Source organism: Panthera onca, chromosome E1 (assembly GCF_046562875.1).
Source record: "Panthera onca isolate mPanOnc1 chromosome E1, mPanOnc1 haplotype 2, whole genome shotgun sequence".
In the NCBI taxonomy this organism is placed as follows: domain Eukaryota; kingdom Metazoa; phylum Chordata; class Mammalia; order Carnivora; family Felidae; genus Panthera; species Panthera onca.
In genome coordinates, this window is record NC_138352.1 from 12,726,259 (window position 1) to 12,747,843 (window position 21,585).

General features: G+C 61.1%; 1 protein-coding gene and 1 long non-coding RNA gene across 8 annotated transcripts in view; one reads left to right on the forward strand and one right to left on the reverse strand.

The window, feature by feature from the left end:
• Window positions 1-21,585, reverse strand: part of DNAH17 (dynein axonemal heavy chain 17) — a 103,805-nt gene that overhangs the window by 2,414 nt on the left and 79,806 nt on the right. For all 3 annotated transcript variants that reach the window (XM_078438076.2, XM_078438075.2, XM_078438077.2), the window contains 18 exons: window positions 20,173-20,380; window positions 19,732-19,847; window positions 18,075-18,267; window positions 17,330-17,565; window positions 16,552-16,674; window positions 14,621-14,825; window positions 14,001-14,165; window positions 13,653-13,793; window positions 13,223-13,393; window positions 11,569-11,691; window positions 10,841-11,034; window positions 7,853-8,001; window positions 6,823-6,950; window positions 5,899-6,126; window positions 4,661-4,852; window positions 1,872-2,051; window positions 1,361-1,543; window positions 293-475 (listed from right to left, as the gene is read on the reverse strand). In XM_078438076.2, coding sequence (XP_078294202.2) covers window positions 293-475; window positions 1,361-1,543; window positions 1,872-2,051; window positions 4,661-4,852; window positions 5,899-6,126; window positions 6,823-6,950; window positions 7,853-8,001; window positions 10,841-11,034; window positions 11,569-11,691; window positions 13,223-13,393; window positions 13,653-13,793; window positions 14,001-14,165; window positions 14,621-14,825; window positions 16,552-16,674; window positions 17,330-17,565; window positions 18,075-18,267; window positions 19,732-19,847; window positions 20,173-20,380 — 3,118 coding nt within the window. The remainder of the gene's footprint in view (window positions 1-292; window positions 476-1,360; window positions 1,544-1,871; window positions 2,052-4,660; window positions 4,853-5,898; window positions 6,127-6,822; window positions 6,951-7,852; window positions 8,002-10,840; window positions 11,035-11,568; window positions 11,692-13,222; window positions 13,394-13,652; window positions 13,794-14,000; window positions 14,166-14,620; window positions 14,826-16,551; window positions 16,675-17,329; window positions 17,566-18,074; window positions 18,268-19,731; window positions 19,848-20,172; window positions 20,381-21,585) is intronic.
• On the forward strand, window positions 31-20,300 carry LOC144614407 (uncharacterized). Of its 5 annotated transcripts, none has more exons than XR_014136036.1 (9): window positions 31-220; window positions 299-481; window positions 1,309-1,836; window positions 1,959-2,778; window positions 7,875-12,710; window positions 13,120-13,297; window positions 13,955-18,284; window positions 19,293-19,398; window positions 20,200-20,300. It is a non-coding gene; the product is annotated as an uncharacterized LOC144614407 (long non-coding RNA). The 5 variants fall into 5 exon arrangements; XR_013552190.2 differs by having other exon boundaries at window positions 7,875-12,331; window positions 12,608-13,297; XR_013552191.2 differs by having other exon boundaries at window positions 7,875-8,018; window positions 12,165-13,297.

The following is a 21,585-nucleotide window of genomic DNA, read 5'->3' on the forward strand; positions in this document are numbered from 1 at the left end:
TGTCTCCCCTGCCCCGCCCCCCCCCCCCCCCCGACCACCCCCCCCACCGCCGTACCAGGGGCCCTCGAGAGAAAGCAGTTTGGCACGGAGCCCCGGTGTGCGCCACCCTGGCCTGGCAGGCCTGCAACTCAGGACCAGGGAACCAAGAGGAGACCGTACTTCGCTAGCGCCCAGGGCCGGTCCCCGCCCCCGCCCCCGCGTCCCGCAGCTGCCTCGCGAGGTGAGTCAGCTTGCGGCACCAGCCTGCCTCCGAAGTCGCGTCCCTGGGTCCCGGCTGACCCGTGTGTTTTACCTTTAGCCCCAGGTTCAATTCCTTCAGTGAGCGGCGCATCTCGTTGGTAAGGATGTTCATCCTCTCGCACTCCTGGAAGGCGACCACCACGTACGGGGTCTTCTCGGCTGACTTCGCCATGATCTCGGCCATGTTGAACGTCTCCGGGACCTTCTCCAGGATCTCCTCCAGCACGGCCTTCACCTAGAGGTCAGTCCCCGACAAGCCCCGTCACTGCACGCACCCGCCGGCCCACCCCCGGCGTCCAGGTCGGGGAGCCTGCGTTGCACGCACATGGCTAGGACCCCTGGAGCAAAGGGCGCTGGGGAGGGGGGTGTGTGTCTGAACAGCAGGGTCACAGAGGTGCAGCCACACATCTGACGAGAAGAGGGGATGTTGGCCGACAGGCTTTGACTATTTGGGTCCCATTGTCAACACCATGGGACTCTGGCCACGGGGGCAGCAGACCGCCCTAGCCTGGTGCCTTCGGACATTCCCGAATGTCAGGTCATCTGACCGTGTCTGCCGTGTAGGCGGTCTCTGGGGACCGTGTGGTCACACCCTGTCCAGGAGTGGCCCGCACGGGGTCACGTACCCCACTGCGGTCGGGAGATGTGTGGTGTCAGTCATCACACCAAGAAAAGGGTCCTGAGGCCTCACAGCATCGAGGGTCTTGCGATCCAGAATTCGGTCTATTTACTGGGAAGCCCCCTACTTAGCTGCCCGTTACTAGAACCTGTCCAGGATTTCCTAAGCAGCGTAAACGTGCCGATTGCACACGAGAAGGCAAGGGGGAGTGCAGGGAGAGGTCTTACTTTGGGTTGCGTTACTGGGGCGAGCCCACCGTGGTCTTCTGAGCTCATGGGGAGGGACTGTTAGGCGTCCAGACTGGTGAGCTCCCCCGTCGCCGCTCATGGGCCAGTTCAGCCACGTTAGAGGATGAGGGGGGGAGGCCGCCCAGGGACTGGCCCCACTGGGGCCTGTCAGCCGGCTCGCAGCCCCAGCCCGCTTTCTGGGGACGCACTTTCTGACCCCAGATTTTGGGCCCCGCCCCTTCTCTGCCGCTGGGCGCCGTGTTGAGACTCCTGCCTTCTCCTCCCGAGATACTCCGGTGCCTGCTCCTGAGTCGGTCTCTTTGGGCTGCATTTCCAGGACCGTGCGGAACAGTTTCTCTGAGGTGACTGTCAGAAAGCCGATCTCTGCATTGGGGTGCAGGCCGTACAGGTAGGGACTCTCAGGGGGCAGGTTCTCATTGATGTACTCGTGGTAACCCTGCAGAGGGGTGGTCGGTGAACAGGGCTGCCAAGGAACCTGTGTCCGCCGTTGACGAAGCATTTCTGACCAGAACGTTACGCCCATGCCTTGCCCTCTGTACCAACCCCACTGGTTCTCTAACACCCCCACCCCAGCCACATGAACGAAGCCTCCACGCCCCCTCCCCAGAGGCTGTGTTTCAAGCCGTCCCGGCCTTCTTGCTCAATCACTGATACTCTGTCTGTGATGCCAGGCTGGCCCCCCGGAGCCGGCCAGGACAGCATTGCCCTTTGCTGCTGTTGCGCCACAGGGTGAGCTTGTGTCCCCGAGAGAGGGCCCCCCTCACCTTGTAGTCCAGGTTGGGGGGGATCTGAAAGCCCGGGGCCAGCAGGGTCTCGCCCTCCAGCATCTCTGCCCGGACGTACTCCGCCAGGTACGTCCTGCAGAGCCGGCGGTCCCAGTCGTCCGTGATGTGGCCGCCGTACATGATTTCTCCAAACAAGTAGCGTAGGTCGTCCCAGGGCACCTTAGGAAGGACGGAGGCGGTGAGGAGAAGTACCCCCTGCCCCGTTGGGGTTGGTAAGAACTGACAGTCGGCCATCAGTGTGAGGTGAGGGCCAGCTCCTCCTGTCACCCCGTCGCCGCCCTGTCCGCTGCTCCGCAGGGTTACCAGGCCTCCCCTCCCCTCCCCCCCACCGCCCCGCCCCGGCGGTGTCTCACCCGGAGGCTCGCCCCTCCTTGGCGGGATCCCGCCTTCTCTGGCAAGGGCTGCCCAGCGGCTCCCCTCTGCCCGCAGCCTGGCCTCTGCGTCCCAGGACGTCCCGCTCCGAGGCCTGCCCTGCAGCCCCAACTTGTGCCCTCGCTCGGGCCACCCTTGTGACCCCCTGCTGGGAAACGTGCAGCCACCCGTGACTCCTGACCAGAGCGGTTTAATTCTGTGCTGACTGGGGGTGTGGACGCTCGGGTGCCGTTTCTGTTGGCCAGTCGGTCTGTGCAGTGTGTCCGTCCAGTGGGTCTTTCTTGCCGTCCCGCTGGGCTTGCCTGGCGCCGTTTCCCGGCTCGTCGCCCCTCGTGCTGCGTGTGCCCCGCGGGGCTTTGCAGCACCGGGAGCTTCAGCAGGGGAGCTCACCTGCCCAACCTGGGGCGTCTGACCTTATGCTCAGCCCGGAACGCTCCTTTCCACCAGCACTCACCAAGGCGACGCCCGACTTCCGAAGCCAGCTCAAATGCCGCCTCCTCCGGGAAGCCAGCAGGTGAGCTCCGGCTTCCAGGTGCCAGCACATCGCTGTTCCTTGCACACACAGCGCCGCCCGAGGGGGATCCTTGTAGCCCAGGTTAGGGGGGATCTGAAAGCCCGGGGCCAGGCACGGGAGCCCCAGATGGCAGCCACACGCAAAGTTTCAGATTTGCCAGCGCCCACGTAAGAGGCCTGTTCCAGCAGCAGTAACCGGCATGGGGACGATGAATTAATGAGGTGTTTTCTGTTCTCTCACCTGCCCCAAGAGTACTCAGTACAGCTCACGTCCCACCCGCAGTTTGGACTGGCGGTCGGTCCGCAGCTGCCTCCTGCCACGGTTAAGAGCTTGCTGATTGAACGGTTGATGGATTTGGTCTCCTTTTACTCAAAATATTCACATGCTCTAAATTGTCATTTTGTGCCTGAAAATTTGTGCTCTGCCCGGTTATCTTGGGAATGTGCTGAGCTGCGTATTTCTGCGTTTTGCCTGTTTGCTTTGGGGACAGTCTGTTTGTTCTGGGAGGCCCCTGGCCCCACGAGCTGCCTCCTGTATGTCCCCGTGGGGTGGGGGCCGTGGGACCAATAAGCAGGGACGGTGCCGGTGGGAGTCCTGGAGTGCACGTCGGAGACGGTGCCCGGCCTCTCCCGAGCGACTGCTCGGAGTTGGGGGCGGGGGGATACAAGCGTGGGACGTGGACATCATCACAGGTGTTACCTAACGACAGAGGAGGGGTCCCGCCACCCCCAGCCTGGTGCACTTGGCTCGGCGGGATGCGCATTCCTGTGTCCTTCACTGCTGTCCGCTGGGCACGCGTCCTCGAGCAGTTTCCTACCCACCTTGGCTTCTGTACGTGCGTACGATGGGGTGAAGAGTCTGAATAAACGTCTTTAAAAAAACTCGAGCGAGACTGTCCCTCCCACGCGCATCTCCCCAGGAGACTTCTCTAACCGAAGTGCAGAGATGGCGGTGACTTTTCGTCGTGGCTGTTCCCAGCGTGTGCTTGTTCACGAGTGCTGGAAGGCGGCTGCCAGCGTTCAGCTCTGACTCTAGCCTTCCCAAACTACGGGTGGAGAGGGCCTCGCCCTCCCCCTGGAGAGCCGACTGCTGGCCCCTCCTGCCTCCCGGGTGGGCGGCCCAAGATGTGCCCTTAAGCCAGCCGGGGGCTCTTCCCTTGCTTAACCCCTAAAGCTTGAGGCCGGGTGCTTGGTCAGGGGCAGAGCCGGGCTTCACTTGCGACCTTGTCCCCAGGGCTTTGGGAGGGGTGCTGCCTGGTCCCGCCATCTGGCCCCCCACCCCCCCGCTGCTGCCCACCCCTGCGCCACGCCTCAGTCCTGTCTCTGCTGATTCGGGGGAGCCAAGGCGTATGGGGTACGCAGGCGTCTGCCTCTCCTGGGGGTCCCAGCACTCCCGTGTCAGCGCCAGGCTCTCTGAGCCAGACTCCGAGAGGGACCGGGAATGGGGGGCGGCCGGCCACGCCCGGTCCTCCGAGGCCCCTTGCAGATCACTGCACACATTTACTTCCGTTTTCAGGAGAACAGAAGCAGCGCTCTTGTTATCCAGGGGGATTTTTCTGGCTCTCCCTTTAAACCTGGGTTCTGTCTCCAGACACTGTACCCCGGGGAGGTCCCTCATCCACTCTTCCCGCCCAGGGATTTCTGGGCAGGTCCCCAAAAATACCTGTCCCCGTGCAGTGTGCTAACAAGTGGGAAAATTGCCCGACAGCTGACAGGTGCTGCAGGGGTGGTGGCCAGGGCCTGGGTAACAACCGTCCTATCAGCCCGGTGGGGTCACGGGGCAGGTTTCCTTTGACTAATGAGCTCTACGTGATGCGTCCTGAGCATGAGGCGGGAAGGGTGGGAGGGCAGAGAAACCCGCTGGGCACCAGGCTCGCCCTTACCTTGGTGTTGGCCTCGAGGTAGTTGTACAGCACGTTGATGGAGATGGTGAGGTCCCCATTGTTGAAGGGGTACGACCTGTTCCAGCCCTGGGCCCCGAACTTGCGCCTCTCGGCCACCACGGCGTGGAAATAGCACAGGGCGAATAGGATGCACTTGAACTCGATCTCCTTGGTGCACATCTCCAGGGTGTCCTGCGGGGGGGCGGGGGGGGGGCACAGGCACCTAGGCTGGGACCCGAGTCCTGCCTCTGCTAGCAGCTTGCTGGGGGCGGGAGGGGCAGGGCGGGCGGGGACCGGCCACCTGAGGCCCTGGTCCACGAGGGCTGGAGGGGAGCATGATTTCTTGTGCTTCTGTCGTTCAGAAATGCAGTTCTATCACCTAAGTATTGATTTTAAGTTGGATTAAACTGCTTCCTAAATAAAACATTCCCAAACTCAGGACATTTCTGGATTCCTTTAATGAGAGGGACCGTCCTCGGAGGCGGCCAGCGCTCCCCATCATGTGCATGTGAACACTAGCCCAGACTCTCCAGGAACGGGGGCTCGCTGTGCGTTCTCGGCACAATGTGCTCCACAACGAGATCTCTGTAGGTGTTATCAGACGGTGTGGGGTGTCTTGTCTTCCTTAAAAAAGGTTTCAGACCCCACTGGGGAGATCAAGTGTGCGCACCCAGAAAGTTCTGGTGCGGAACAGAAGATCAGGGGATATGCTAGGGGCTCGTGGAAGGGGTCCGGTCGTGCAGGGACTCTCGAGGAGGGAGGAGCCCCACCGAAGCAGGTGGAGTCCCCGTGGGGATGGGACGTGGGGGGGTGGGGCAGGAAGTGAGCAGCCCGGCAGCCAGAGCCAGTGAGGGCCCGGCCGTTCTCTTCTGCTGCCTCTCGAGCCAGAGGAGGGCCCGGGGGTGGGGGGGGGCACGGCAGCCCCGAGCAAACCGCCAGGAGCAGGGCCCCTTCCTGAGGTGACCCACACTGCATTTACCTGCACTGACTCGCAGGTCGCGAAAGTGGTTAAACATACGCATTTCTGGTTTTTACAGCCGTAATTTGAACGCATCGCCCATTCGACTCAGTTTTGCACGAACGTGTTGATTTTGTGGTGCAAGGTGCGGGTGTGCGCTGTGGCATGGCGTGCTGCACCGAGGACCTGTGCGGAGGCGTCCCCACAGTTCCCCCCACAGTGGGGGCCAGGGGCTGGGGCTGCATGGGGGCCGGGGACGCACCAGAGGGAAGCGCCTCACCTGAGTGAAGAGGTCCAGAGCCTTGTGCAGATTGGCGTGCATGCCCGTGGGCGGCTCGTTGGTGATCTTGATGGCGTTCTCCAAGATGCCCTGGGGGATGATGTGGGACTCGGGGCTGGGGGCGGGCTCGGCGCTGATGAACACGCGGTAGTCCTCGTGGCTGCCCGTGCTGTATCGCTCCACCTTCTTGTCCAGTGTGCTCAGCCACCGCGCCACGAGGTGGACGTTCTGCGGCCGAGACTGGGGCTCAGCGCCCACGCGCCCCTCTCCGCCGCGACCGCGTTCCCTGGCAGGGGGTGGTGCCCGCCGTCCACCCTTCCCCTGGGCGCGCTGGGGAATGTCCGCTACACGGCTGAGGCCTGGGAGTCCGTTCTGGTGCTCCGTTAATTCAAGACCCCCAGCCCCACGGTGAGTCCTTCCCGGCCGCCCCCACCCCCGCACCCCCGCCGGCACAAGGCCGGACGCTACGGTCCCCACCCCTCCCCTGAGAGGTTCGGGTAAAAAGGAATGGCCCAAAGCTGGGGTCTCCACGTGGGACCAGGCTGGCCCTGCAGACTGAGGTCAGCACACGCTGGGGTCTGTGGGAGCTGGGCAGGCCTAGAGGTGCTGGTTGAGGTGCAGGAGAGGGGGTGGAGAGGCTGCTGGGCCCAGCCGGGTTTACCCACAGTGTGGACAGAGTGTCCCCCGGCCACTATCGCTTCCCCCAAATGAGGAGGAGGAGGGGTGCTGTTGGCCACTCGGGTGTTTTGTGAACAGCATCTCTTTAGGGGTCCTCGGGCCCAACCCCAGCGTCCTGGGAGCCGCCTGCCCCCTCCCACGGTTGTGGGCGCGAACCCCATGACCGGCTTTCTTTCGAGGCTTCGGGCCTGTCCCCGCGGCCGCCTCAGGGTGGGGAGCCCCTGCACCAGAGGGGCGCCTCCGTACCTGCAGAATGACCCAGTGTCCCATCTCTGCCGCCATATCCAGAGCATTCTCGGCCACCACCTCTTGTCCCTGCCCCAGGGACACGTTGTGCAGTTTCCCGTTGTCTATGGTGAATCCCAGTTTCTTCCCTAAAGGAGAGGAAATGCATGGGGGGCCTCTGACGAAGGTTGAGGCTCTGCGACCCAGCTGAGAATTCCACACGCTTCCTGCTCGGTTTCGTGTTGTGGTAAAACACACAGAACGTCAAATTTACCCATTTAAGAACCACCTTAAAGCGTACAGTCTGGTGACATTTAATAGTCACGATGTTGTGCAACCATCCATCCGGTTCCAGGACGTTTTCATCACCCCGAATGATGCCCCGCCCCTCCCCTTCCTCTCCCTCCACCGCTCCCCGCTCCCCCCGCCGCTGCCACATCAGCGGTCTGTCGCTACGGATTTACCTATCCCGGATGTTTCAGATAACCAGAACCACATAAATGGGGCCTCTGGGTCTGGCCTGGATTCCAACCGGTGCAGTGTTTTCTAGCTCCTTGCGGGTTGCGCGTGTTGGCACTTTAGCCCGTTGAATGGATTTACCACTTGGCACTTTATTGCTTTTTGCGGCTGAGCGCCAGCCCGTTGAATGGATTTACCACGTTGGGATTAACCATTCAGTAGTCGAGGGACGCTGGGTTGTATCTGCCTTTTGGCTGAGCCAACAGCCCTACGAAGTACCTGCTCGGACACCTGTTTTCACGCTCGGGGCGCGTCCCGGCCGTGGAATCCCTGGGTCACGTGGCGATTGCGTGTACAACCGCTGAGGAAGCATCGGCCCGCGCTCCACGGCGGCTGAGCCTTCTCACGGCCCGCCAGCCACGCCGAGGGCTCCTGTTTCTCTGTGTCCCTCTGATGCCCATCACTTTCTGGGTCTTTGACAGAAGCTATGAGACCTCACCGCGGTTTTGATGGGCATTTGCTGACAACCAATGAGGTGGCCGCCCCCTTCTGTGACACCCCCCCCCCCCCGCCCCCAGCCGGCCACACTCACCCAGGGCTTCCACATCTTTCAGGGGGTCGACGCCTGGGGAAAGGATGAAGAATATCGGCGTGGAGGGGCTGCTCTCCTCGTAGGACTTGGAAAACTCAACGCTCCGGCCCTCCACAAATTTGCTGCCCATCTTCTCTTCCACGAAGTTCCTGAGGGAGACGCACTGGTCAGCCCCGAAGGCAGAGGGGGACAGGGTGGGCTGTGACCCCAGGGGGAAGGGCCATTTCTTAGTAGGCTTTCTAAGGCAGAGGATGTCCCCGGCTGGAAGGCAGTCCTTGCGGGGGCTTTCCTCGTTGCAGGGAGAGGGTGTGGAGGGGGAGCAGGTGCTGGCACCCCCTGTCTCTGCCCGGCCCTGCAGGGCACACTTCCCTGGAGAGGCCTGCATGCGAGCAGGTGAGGCCGTGTCACACGGCCCATTTTCAGAGGCTCCTAGGTCACCTGGGTGTGGGGTGGGGACACAAGCCCCAGTGGGGCCACAACCCAGGACATCGCAGGTGAGCACGCCCTGGTGCCAGGAGGCCCCTGGGTCCTTAGAGCCCTCTGTGCCCCCAAGGAAGGGGTCGGGTCAAGTTCTCTGCTCCAGCAAGGGTGGCAAGAAGGAGAACACAGATGGGGCTCTGTGTCCTGGCGGTCCCCCGACCAGGGGTTGAGGAGGAAGGATGTTCACGTCGTAGCCATTTTGGTGAACTTCAAGGACCACAAAACACGGTTCATCAGAAAAATCACAGGGGGAAAAAAAAAAAAAAAGGAATGTACATCAATACCTCTCTTCACAAAAGCACTTCTTTGTTCCAAGTCCCAAACTGTCTTTCTTGACCCTCAGAAGTCTGGGGTCCATCGAGGTCCCTCTCATGGGAGATCTAGTGTTCTTTGGGGTGACCTTTGGATCTCGCTCTGCCCCTCTCCCTGCATCCCTGCATCACCGACGGCTGAGCTTACTGTATTCTCAATGAGTCACAGGAGCTAAAATGCTAGGATTCAGTGTCTTTAGAAGAAGCAAGTCAGTCCGAAAGAACAGTGGGAGAGGAGGTGCTCGCTCTCAAGCAGCCGGCCATCTGGATGCTCTGTCCTCATCTTGGAGGACCGTCAGGTGGCCTCTTGGTGGCCTGCTCACTTGGAGGCCACCCCACGCCCTCCGACTCCTTCCCTCTGACTCCGTGGGGAACCTCGGAGGCTCAGGACTTTCCAGGGACACTTTTACAGTGTTCACCCCCTGCTCTGGCCTTCGCTGGCTTCTGTGCAGTTTCCCAAACTGACGCTGGCCCCTGGCCAGGAGGGACGGGGGGGGGGGGGGGGGCGGGGACACGCCTTCCGAAGGCCTCCAGTTGTCCTCGATTCCGGCCTTTGGAACTGGCTGGGAATGTGGATGCTAGGATCCTTGTCCAGGAAGGACTTCTGGAACGTAGGCAGGAATGTCACTAAATCACGGTTACTAATGATGTGGCCAGGCCACGTGGTCATTCTCTGCTGGTGAATTAACGATGAACGGTGCACACTGGTTCCTGATGGGCTCCGCCACTCTGGGCGCCGAGTCCTTGGCAGAGGATTGCGGGAGCCCGCTCCCAGCCGCGACAGCCACAGTGGAGAAGCCACATCACAGAAACTGCTGCAAACCAGGGCCTTTGTTGGGAGCGATGTTTGCCGGCACCCCCACCCCCAGGTGCCGCCCTCTCTGGGCCAGTGAGCCTCGGGCCACGGGGGGGGCCCCCCGAGTGAGCTCATGCTTTGAATGGTGCCTGGCACACAGTATGCCCTCGATGAGTGCTGCTGTTTTTCGCTGTGGATTTGAATTCCCTTGCTTTTAAGCTGCACTGCTTCTCTAGACCCAGGGACACTACAGAAACGTCACAGCGGGATTTGGGTTCACCTGGTGTTTGGGGCCGCCCAGGCCCCTGCAAGGTGCAGACGCTCATGGGGTCCGAGTTCCTTCCTTCGTGACACCATATCGTGCCATGTTGGAGAGTGAGCGCAGGTGGTGACTCACCACAGTGCTCTGGAGGCAGCCGGCGGGGACACCCGAATATGCCCAGCTCCCCCAGGGGGCTTTGTGCCCGCTGTGCTGGCCGGGTGTGCGTCCTTCACCCTGACCTTTCCCAGACTTTGTTCTAACTTCTTCCAGCACGTGACGGGGATTTCTTGTTTCTGTCTGGCCCCTTCCTGCCCTGCCCGTGAGCCCCCAGCAAACAGCAAAACAGAAATGTCTGTGAACAGCCAGTGGCAGAGTCCGGCCGCTGCTTTGGTTGGAGGGGAGTTCTGTTAGGGACGCAGGCACCGTTTGGGGAATCTGGCTGCTTTTGGGCTCTGCTAGGACAAACAAACGGCAAAGACACCATAATGTGTCATGTCGGAGAACAGACACTGAGCTTGGTTCCTTGTCTGCTCTGTCCTCCCTCCTTCTGGTGGCATCTCCGTCCTCCCTGGTCGCCCTGGTGGGCAGGAGGGAAGTCCTCTCCGCTCCAGGGGAGGGTGGATGGGACATCTCAGGAGTCACCCGTGGGGGATCGGTGCAGGTGTTCTGTGACGTTGTGACTCCTGGAGCCTTTCTGCGAGAGGACAGTCCCAGCAGGGGCGTGAACGGGATGGCTTGCCGAAAGGCCATGGTGATTAGTTTTCCAATCGTGCAGATGTTTCGGGGGCAGAGAAATTATTCACGAAATTGGAACAGTTCTCTCTGCAAAGGAGCCAAAACTGAGGAAAAGATTGAGCTTCAATTTAGCCAGTGAGGGCATCAAAGTCCTGGGGTGCTGATGGCTGTGCCACTGTTCCCACTGCATCTTAAAAGGACTCTGTGTGGTCCCAGAGCCATTAACGCCCACACTTTGAAGAATCTTGACGGCTCAGGTGGGGTGTCCTATTTCCTCATCACTTGTGCCTCAGGCTGGCAGGAGGAGGGGGCGGAGCGCCAGTGGGCGGGGTCCCCGTCCCTCCCCCCCCCCCACAGGGTGGGGCCACAGGCAGCTCCTCCCCCAAGCCGGGCGCCACGCCCACCTGACAGCATAGGTCATGCGGTCCGGCCGCAGGCATCTCAGCACGCACAGCTTTTGCAGCGCAGTTTTGTTCTTCCACTCCTTGGGGAAGATCTCCTTCTCCGGGGCTTCTGACTCCACCAGCTTCTTCCACCGCTTGGCGGACCCTTCGATGTCGCCGTCCAGGTTCTTGAACTCATCCATCTCCGACAGGGCCTGGGGGCAGATGGCCTTTCAGCTCCCCGGGGGCTGGCGGAGGGTGGGCCGCCTGGCTCGGCCCTAAAAGGAGCCGCTGGCTCCACTGTGGGCCCCGGATAGAACCACGGAGCGCATGACCCGGGGCCGGCCTCCGCCCCCCAGAGGCCTGTGGGACTGGGGCCGCTCCCACCGCAGGGGAACGGAGACCCCCCGGGGCCCCTGAGTGCGTGTGCCCGGAATCGGAGGAGCTTCCTTGGCCCTTTGCACTCAGCCAGAACGGGAGGTAGGGGTTGGTGGTGGAGGGGCCGCCCCGCCCGTGGCTCAGCCTGCGGGGTGCAGGCAGGGCTGTGTGCGGGTCGTAAGGACCGCCGGGTTCAGACAGGAAAGTAGAGTTTCCTGCGAGCCGGCAGGTAGCCCTCTGCACCCCGGCCCCTCCTCCGGGGTCCGCCCCCCGCCCCGTTTCGCTGAATGTCCGCCTTGTAAACGTCCCCAGCGTGAGCCCCAGGGGCTGGGCGGCAGAGAGGGGACGCAGTGCTGGGGCCCGCAGCCCACCTTGATGCCGCCCCATCCCTGGTGCTGCAGGAAGTCCACCGGCGACAGGACCCCGGCCTTGAAAGGGAACCGCAGGAGGAAATCCAGCTCTGCCGGGTTCAGCTCTTTCTTCATGGACAAGACCTGGGGGGACACGGGGGCCGCTCAGACGTCACCCCACAACAGCAGGGCAGGGTGGCCGCCAGCCCCTGGCAGGAGCACCTGGGACCTCGGTCACAGACGTACAGACAGACCCAGGGCAGGCCGAGGAGCTCACACCCCTGGCCTGTCCTGCCCTCTGGGTCCGGGCAAGACTTTCTTTTCACCTCGACTTGTTGATTTTTTAAATTGTGGTAAAACACACAGGACACAAAATGTACCGCCTTACTCCTATTAAAGCGTAAAATTTTCGTAAAATCGTATCACCTCTATCTAGAAGCAGAGCTTTCTCTTCTTCTCAAAGGGAACCCCTGACTCTGTGCACAGCACCCCCCCCCCCCCCCCCAGCCGGGGCCACTGGTGACCCCAGGGTCTATGCTCTGTCTGGATCTGCCCGTGCAGTGGAATTCTGCAGATGTGGCCCGCTCCCGTCAGCTTCTCTCAACTCTGTCCTCCAGGTTCACCCACGTTGTAGCCAAATGATGTTCCGTCGTGTGGAGAGACCACGTGTGGTTTATCCACTCATCCTCTGATGGACGTTTGGGCCACATCCACCTCGTGGCGATTATCAGCAGAGCTGCTGTGTTCGTATACAAGTCAGTTCTTTGGGACACGTACATCTCCGGTACGTATACACATACGTTTCGGGACGGGGAATTTTCTGGGTCCTAGTCCGTGTCGCCTTGTCACGCGTGCCCACCAGCTCTGTGGGCGCCCAGCAGGCCGGGTCTCGGCCCTTGAGAGGAGGCTCGGCCCACTCTGTCCATCTGGCCGGGGAGGTGGGGCCGCGGTCACCGCAGCGCCACGGACGGACGGCCGCGCAGCTCCTCTCCGACGCCACGGAGCAGAGTTTCACCCGAGTCAGACCCTCTCTCTCTTTTTCTTTCTGTCTCTTGGTCAGAAGAGAAACTCCTTTGGAAATTTAGGGCGCGCATCAAGTATCCTGCTGCCCCCTCGGCGGGGAGAAAGCGCACGCCGGGCCTGCCGCTCAGGAACTCATGCAGGTGAAGGAAAACCTCTTCGACCTGGACCCTGACTCGTAGTTTGAGTTTGGAAGGGAAGCAAACTTCCAGAAGCTATCTAGAAATTCGTGTTTTCTGCCACACCCACGAGACCGTGAACCAGAGGGTGGAGGGGCTGTTTGATCGATTTAATGGAACAATCAATTTAATGGCTGTTTGGTCAATTTCAGCGGGTCTGTCTGTATGAACAGGAGAACTATTTATCCGTCAGTATCTTTATTTCCTTAAGAGAGAGCGTTCGGCGTCCACGGTGGTTAACCGCCCGCTGGCACAGGACTGCTCGCTCGGCATTAACGTAAATGCGGTGAGAGTGATGGGTCTTTGTAGAATTCTCTTTAACGGACCTCCCCTCCAGTGGTTGCCACCTTACAACCGTGCCCCGTGTCAACAGAACCCCAAGCAGGTCGCCCAGCATCGTTCGATGACTCCAACGAACGCCATCACCCGGGAATCTGCATTGCGGACCACACTTCGAGAAGGGAGGCCAGACTTGCCTGGAAGGCCACCTGGGCCAGGAAGATGAGTTTGTCCCGTTCGAAGAGCCCGCGGGCCGTGTACATGTAGACAGAGTAGGTGATCTCGTCCGTCAGGTTGATCACTCGCTGCTTGACCTCCTCGGCCGGGGCGGTCTTCTGGATGGCTTTCTCGAACACCATGTTGAAGGCCTGGGGAAGGGGTGCATACAGGCTCATGGGGCTGGAGGCCACCCCATGCTTCCTGTGGGGGCTCCAGTTTACTTCCGCGGCGGGTGGGGGTCTGGGGCACCGGGAGAGGAGCCCCTCCCCGGGGTGCCGGCCTGGAACAGATCCCGTGCCCCGGCTCCCTCTTCCCACCCCTGTCTGCAGCCTGGACCCCGACTGTCCTGACGGCTGGGGGTTCTGTGGACTCCAGGCCCCCCGCCCCGGAGCCTGGCCGCAGCCACACCTTGAGCGAGAACTGATAGATGGGGTTGATCTTGTTGAGGTCGTTGAGGATGAAGTACAGCAGGGACGCCCTCTCTGCGGCTGGCCGGTAGTTCTCTCTGGCCTCGTTGATTTTAGCCTCTGTGATTTTTGCCTCTTGTACCTCAAAAAAAAAAAATGGGGCTCGAGTGGGACAAGCAGGTGGATAGCGCCAGAGGGCAGTGGGTCTGTCCCCTGCCTGGGGGGACCCTCGGCCGGCAGCTGGCATGCTGCTCCCTGCCTCGGGCCCCGGGGCACGCGTGGGACGGTGGCTTCTCTTTTCAGTGACCAGGGGAGGCGGCCCCCCACGGAGGCGGCCGTGCGCGCTCACCTTCTCCTCAATCTCACTGGCTGTGTGCTTGGTGGTCTCCAGATTCTCCACTAAGGCTGTGTCCCCCAGGAAGTTCCCCGACGCCGCCGACAGACGGGCCAGCAGGGAATCTTCCAGCTCTTTCAGAACAATCTTGAATTCATTTTGAGACTTGGTGAGGTTGGCCTGCAGGAGGGACAGACCGCGGGGCTGGGGGGCGGGCTCAGGCAGCGGCCGGCGCTGCCCCCACCGCTCAGCTGAGGCCCCAGCACGGACGGGAGAAGCCTGAGCCTGTCCTGGGCAGCCGTGTGTGGCCAGGGAGCAGGGCCTGGGACCGCTCTGAGCCCTCTCTGACCACGCACAGGGGCCGGCCGCAAAGGCCATGCTGGTGGGGCAGCGGTTTGGCGCATGGGGCCGTCTGGGCACCGCTGAGGCTCCTCTGCCGTCAGTGAATTAGTCGTCTGGTCTGGAATTCGGTTTGGGAGGCCGCCGGGGAGGAAGAGCGGCTCGTTCTGGTGCACCTAATGCCATCGGTGCGACAGGCTGGGATGCTTTGGGGCGGCCGCTGCTGGGTCAGGGAACCTCGCTGTGACTGAACAGCCCGCCCCGAGCCACGTGGGGCTGACGTCAGGCCCCGGTACCTTCAGCTGCTCGAGATCCGGGCGCTCCTTGGCCACCACGGCAGCCAGGAGTTGGTCCTCGAGCCCGTCCCTGGTGACCAGGAAGTTGATGAGGGTGCACTGGGCTTGCACCTCGGGCTTGTAGTGCGGGTTGAAGTACTTGGTGTGCAGGATGAGGCGGAACTTGGGGTGATACTCCACCTCCTTGTCGCCGATCTTAATGAACCTGGCCGTTAGGGGAGGCAGGTTAGAGCTGCGGTATCACCCGCAGAGACCACCTCCCATGGCAGCCTGGCGGCCCCCTTGCCCCGGGCCCCGCTGCCACCACCAACCCTCCTCGGGTCACCAGGAAAGGGCTGTGTCTCTGCTTGTTCCAGTCTTTCTCTCTGGCCTGTGGTCAGGACCTTCTAGAAGGTGCACCTGCTCTCTCTCCGGCTGGTTTGTGCCGATCTTTATAGCGGGGATCGCGGGGCTTGGTCAACTCTAGCGACACTTTGTACTCACCCGGGAGCTGGCCCAGAACTACTCTCCCTGGGCCCCACCCCAGAGCCACGAACACCAGAAGGACGCTGACGTCCCAATTCAGAACATCATTACGTTCTGGAAGCTCCCTCGGGGGTGGGGGGAGTCTGAGAACAGCCAGGGCCAGAACCTGGTCTGCTGATCCACTGTGGGGGGACCTCTTCTCTCTGTTCCCCTCCTTTCTGGTTGAGCTCACTGCTTTGGAGGCTTCTAACTTCAACTCTCGGGTATCACCACTCATACCAAGCTCTTTTCAGAGGCTAGGACATCAGCATATTTGTTTGTTACCTCTGTTCTGGGCTTCTGCACGCACCCCTGCATTGAAGGGTGGCCCCTAACACCTTTGACGTTTACATTTTCAAAGTTGACTTAATTAAAATTTTTTTAATGTTTATTTTTGAGAGAGAGAGAGAGAGAAACACCGACTGAGCCACCCAGGCACCCCTAATATTTTTTATATTAGAAAAGTAATACTAGCTCATTGCATCAACCAGTGAATGGAGGAACCGAATGAGGCACAGCCACACTGCGGACGGTTACTCGGCAGTAAGAACGATGAGGTCCTGACACACTACTGAACAGACGAGCCTTAAAGACACAGCTCAGGGAAAGCGGCCAGACCCAAAAGAGCCACGCCGCAGGACTCCCTTTATGTGAAATCCACGGAGCTGGAGGGCACAGTGGTGGGCACCAGGGCCTGGCCTGGCCGGTGGGGGGGAATAGGGAGTGACCGCTTCGTGAGTACGGGGTCTCCATCTGGAGGGACGCAAGTGTTCTGGAACCAGACAGGGGTGATGCTTGCAAAACACTGTGAACGCACTCAGTGCCACTGAATCGTTCACTTTAAAATGGCTAATTCGGGGGGCGCCTGGGTGGTTCAGTCAGATAAGCATCCGACTTTGGCTCAGGTCACGATCTCACGGTCCGTGGGTTCGAGCCCCGCGTCGGGCTCTGTGCTGACAGCTCAGAGCCCGGAGCCTGCTTCGGATTCTGTGTCTCCCTCTCCCTGTTCCTGCCCCACTGGCACTCCATCTCTCTCGCTCTCAAAGATAAAGATTAAAAAAATAAAATAGAGTAAAATAAAATAAAATAAATAAATATAAAATAAAAATAAAATGGCTAATTTTATGCCAGGTAGATTTCACCTGAATTTAAAAAAAAAAAGCTACTGTAGGCTCATGGTTTGTATGATGAGTAAAAATGGAAGAAGTGTGGCCACCGAGGACCGCTGCTGGCAGGGGGTCTCTGGCAGGTGTTGGTGTCCGTGTTCCTGGCCGGGATGCTGTCCTGCACCTGCCAGTCTCTCCCTGGGGACCGGCACTTTGTTGACCCGGCTGCCCACCAGGAAGGCAGGATTCCCCACGCTTTCTCCAGGCAGAGGCCGCACCTGGCCACTGAGGGCGTCGGCACGGATGGAACCCGGAACTCACTTTCCCTTTTTAATGGTATTCCTGCCCAGCAGCGGGTCCAGCACGGGGTCCACGGTTTCGCCAATGTTCTCGATGAGCAAGGTGTGCCCTTTGGAAATGGCCTGCTCGATGATGTCCAGGTAGCTGCGGGACGACACGGGGGGCATTTAATGCGGGGGCTCAGTGACGGCACCGCTGGGTGCCCCAGGGACAGCTGTCAGAGCAAGAAGGCACCTAAAGACGAGCGGCCGAGGGGCCGGCAGTGCATGCCCTCTGCGACCCGCCTTCCCCGAGGGGCGCTCCCCTCCGGGCCTATGGGAGCACAGCTCTGTTCTCACTTCTGTGTGTGGCTCCATGTCCCCAGTGCTCCAGGAAGGCGCAAGGGGTGGCCTTAGTGACCATCTGTAGCAAGGAAGCCAGCCCCGCTAGAGATAACAAATGAGAAAATGACCAGCCGGAAGCCCCTCGGCCAGCACACGGCCGGGCGGGACGCAGCCCGGGCTGGAGCCCAGGCGAACGCTTCCTGCCCGCAGCTGCGGCGGGTACTGGGGGGAAGAGAGGAGAGCCCCGAGTTTGGTTCTTCACGCTCGCCGCTGTTCCCCAAGGCCAAATGTGGGAAAACAAATCCACCTGCAGGCCAGCATCTGTATTTCAAGATCACCCATCCGTTTAACAAGGACGAAACACCCCGGGTGACTTTCCACACACAGGGGCCCAGCGGCCGGTGGCTACGCTTAGAGCCCGCCCCGCCCCCGCCCCCCCCCCCCCCCCCCGGCTCCTGCCTGCCGCCATCGCGCACCTCTTCTGTCCCAGGCGGATGGCTTTCAGTTCGCGGCCGTATTTGTTTTTGATCCACTTGATTCCTTGAAGCTGGGCGTCCACGATGAGGGGCCAGCGCTCTGTGTTGCACAGGATGGTGGCATTCTCAGTGGACATGCGGTCACTGGGGAGACCCTGGTTGTTCCAAGTGGCCACGTCCGCGTCATCGGTCAGTAGGCTCAAGGGGTCCAGACCTTCCGTGATCGGGATGGGGACCTGCCAGGGGGGAGCACTGGTTCTCAGAAGAGGTGGTGTGGCCTTACTGCCCCGCGGGAAACGGCTCTCCAAGTGACACGGTAGGTCTGTGGTTAGACCACGGACGAGCCGTGTCGTCTGGAAGACAGCCAAGCGGCTGACAGAGCCCCTGGGAACCCGCCAAGAAGGGCAGCAGCACGCTGGGCCACAATTTGTTTATTTTAGAGCGAGGGCACCGGCAGGTGCACGTGTAAGCCGGCAGGGGCAGAGAGCGAGAGAGAGAGTCCCGGGCAGGCTCCACGCTCGTGGCAGAGCCTGACACGGGGGGCTCAGTCCCACGACCCTGGGATCATGACCTGCGGCTGAAATCAAGAGTCAGATGCTCAACCAGCTGAGTCACCCAGGAGTCTCTGGGCCACAGTTGAAACCCGCAATGGCCAGAGCGTCCGTGAGTGTGGCATTTGGCTGGGTCTGCCCTGCCAGGGGCCTCCCCAAGTTTCCTGAGCCATGAACGCAACCCAACCTCTTACATTTAACTTATTGATATAAGGGATCCAAAATCTCTCCATCAGCTCGTTGCGGTATTTCTTGGTGAAGTAGCCCATGTAGGAGACGAAGGCGGAAATCAGCAGGACGTCCCCGCACAGGGTGACCCCCTGGCTTTTGAAGTTCTTCACCGACTCAGCCCAGCGGATGTTTTCCGATGCCAATCCCCCTACCAGCCTGAATGGAAACACGAGGTCAGTGGGGGCCAAGGGAAAGACCGGAAGGCAGCCTCCGCCTCTAATGCCGTGAGGCTTGGGCGTTTCCTATCCTTCCTTGGCTCGGAGCTTCGGCAGTGGAAATGCGTTGGGGGGCGTTTGGGGGAAGGACCGCTTCAGGGAAGCAAAACTAATGCTTTCTGGAGGCACGTGGGGACCGAGTTCTGCGTTGATGTCATTGCTCCGCTGCGTTATTTGAATGTTTCACCCACGCGCTATAAAGCTGCAGCCCGGTCACCGCCGAGCACGGGCTTGGCAAGTGACAGGTCCTGGTAGAGGTGGAGTGGCCACGGCGGGCACGGGCCAGTGTGGCATCCAGAGGGCAGCTGGCCCACGTGGAGCAGGGACTGCAGGGGACGCATCATGTGTCACGGGCCACCGGCCTGAGAACTGGTCCCTGACCCTAGGTGTGACCCCACAAGCCTGAGAGCATTGAAATATTTGTTGAAAGCGCAGGCCCACCGAGGCCCGTCCTTAGCATCACCCGAGGGGCCCTTGCCTCCCAGGGAGGCGCTTTGATTTTTTTGGCAGGCGTGGTCCAGTCTGCACCCTGCTGGAGGCTAGGGCCGTGCAGCCTGGGGGTCTCCCGGGGTCCCCGTGTCTCACCGACCACAGCTACAGTGGGCTGCCGGCCCCCTCCGGGGCAGAGAAAATACCACCAGAAGCCATGCACTAGGACCGACCCCTCCGGCAGCTCTGCACCAGGCTCTGGGCGTCGCTTTCGGAAATCCAAAGACAAAGCCCTGAAGCCTTGCTGTCTACGGGGGCAGCCGCCGGCACATGTGGCCAGCCCACACCCGTGTGGCCGGTCTGAATTGACGCGTGTGTGTGGGTTTCAAGGGCCCGGGGGCGAACGTGCATCAGTGGTCTCACCGGTCATTCTTAATGATCACATGTGATCACAACTGATCACACGTTGGCATGATCAAATTTGGGGTTCTGTAAAATGCATTGTTGAAGTCCATTTCCTCTCTGTCCTCTGCTAAGGTGGCGACTAGAACACACAAAATGATGGGTGTGGCCCCAGTCCCTTTGGACAGCCCTGCTCTGGAAGCCCTGGAAGCCCTGGAAGCCGGTGCCCACACCACGGGCGGTAAGAATGGGAGCAAGGGGGATCTGCCCTGGGGGTGGGGGTGGGGTGGGGTGTGTGGACGCCGCATCCCACGCAGGTTGGGTAGGTCTGGGTTATGCGGGGCTCCCCCCCTGCCCGAGGTCACGGGATGCGTAGGGGTGCGTCGTGGAGGGCTACCGGCTCCGGGAGGTGGGGACACTGGCCAGTAGTCCGCCAGGGGGTCTGTCCTCATGACTTAGCACAAGCGGGGACATTGCTGCCTGCACCTGGGGCTGTTCCTCCCCCTCCAAAAGCCACCCTACCCTTCAGGGCACCTGAAAACAGGAGGGGCACCCGCGGGGCCGAGAGAGCTACCTGTTGGCCAGCGAGATCACCCTGTTGGTGGCATCTGCCTCTTGCTGGCACTTGATCTTCTCCGCTGTCGCCTTTTCAAAGGCCGACGTTAGGTTGCTCAGGTTGGCATTGAGTTCCTGGGAAAACAGACGGAGAGGCCCTCAAGTGGGGCCGTGCTGGGCGTCCCAGCATCCTCGGGAGCGAGCGCAGCGGGGCCGTGAGCACTGAGCGCCGAGCGGGGCCTCCCGTGCCGGCTGGGCCCGAGGAGCGAGGAGTGCGGGCATCTGGTCCCTGCGGCTGCGGGGGTTATTCGTGGTCTGAGTACCTGGCGGCCGCCGCGCCCACCCCTCCTCTGTGGGGTAGTGATGGGCAGCGTGACTGGCTCCGGTGCTCCCGCCGCCGCCCCGCCCCGCCCCGCCCCGCCCCCCGGGGCTGCAGGTGCCGGTGTGGACCCGCGCTCACCGCAATCTTGTTTTTGATCCGTGACAGCTTCTCCTGCGCCTCCGCCAGCTCGGCATTCGCCTCCTCCAGGGCCTGCCTCTTGGGGGCCACGTCACAATACACCTCGTAGAAGCGCACGATGTTGATGCACCAGGAGCACAGGCCCGCGGCGGCCGTGGACTTGGAGCGGATGAACTCGGGGTCGAAGGTCGGGTTGCCTTGGTAGGGCCTGGAGGGGGAGCAGGTGTGGGCTCTGCAGGCCTCAGGCCTCCCCTGCATCTGTCCCTCCGGCCCTCAGCTGGCCGCTGACCGCGGAGCACAGGCAATTACCGGGGAGCACGGTGAATCGGGTTTTTTTTGGGGGGGGGGTGGTGGTGGGGAAGGGTCTTCAAGAAGAAGAAAAAAGTGAAACACTGAAGTCTGGCCCCAGAAGTGGCTTGGGGTGTGAGGGGGCACAGAGGCACTTTAGGCCCTTCTGGAAACCAGTATTTTTTTTTTTTTTAATTTTAACATTTATTTTTTTGAGAGAGAGAGACAGAGCGTGAGCAGGGGAGGGGCAGAGAGAGAGAGGGAGACAGAATCCGAAGCAGGCTCCAGGCTCTGAGCCGTCAGCACAGAGCCCAACGCAGGGCTCGAACTCACAGACCGCGAGATCCTGACCTGAGCCAAAGTTGGACGCTTAACCGACTGAGCCACCCAGGCACCCCGAAACCAGTATTTTAAAAAGCGACAGTGACGTCATTAAGCGTAACAGACTGAACTCCCTGCAGAAAGGCTCTCGAATGGGTTAATTCAAAATAGAACCGACGAGCAATTTGGACGTCCGCCGGGAGTACAGCCGGCCATCCCCGCCCTCGGTTTACTTCCTGTTTCCTCTAGGTTGACGTTGCGACAGGTGTAGGTGTTTAGACACCCGTCGGGGGCCGCGGCCGTCGGGGAGCTGGCAGAACGGAGACGGCCTGAATCTTCCGCGGTTTGGGACCAGTTAGGGAAGTTACACTCTGCCTGCCGCCAAGGCCGTCCGGCGGTTAGAGAGCCCGATGAACCGGGAAGAAAACGTGTTCTCCGGTCAGCACCAGGAGCCCCGCGATCTCTGCACACACACAGGCGTCTCGACCATGGGGGAACGGGCGCCAGCGAGGAGGCTGAGCGCGCGTCCGCCTCCCGGTGGTGGAGGCCCCTTGGCGGCATTTGTTTTGCTCCCCCCGCCCGCCCCTCAGCAACACGGGCCAGCCCGCCGGGTCTGCCCCTCCAGGTGTGGCGCATTTACGGTGACAACAGCGGGAAGCAGAAAACACGCACGACGGGGCCCGAGTCAGCGGATGCACACGGCACGCGTGTGTGCGTGCGTATGTGTGTGTGCAACTGCTCTCGCCTCTAGGGGCCCTGGTGGTGTTTCTCCTGGTCCTGTGGGCTGTGTGACGGGTTGTTAGA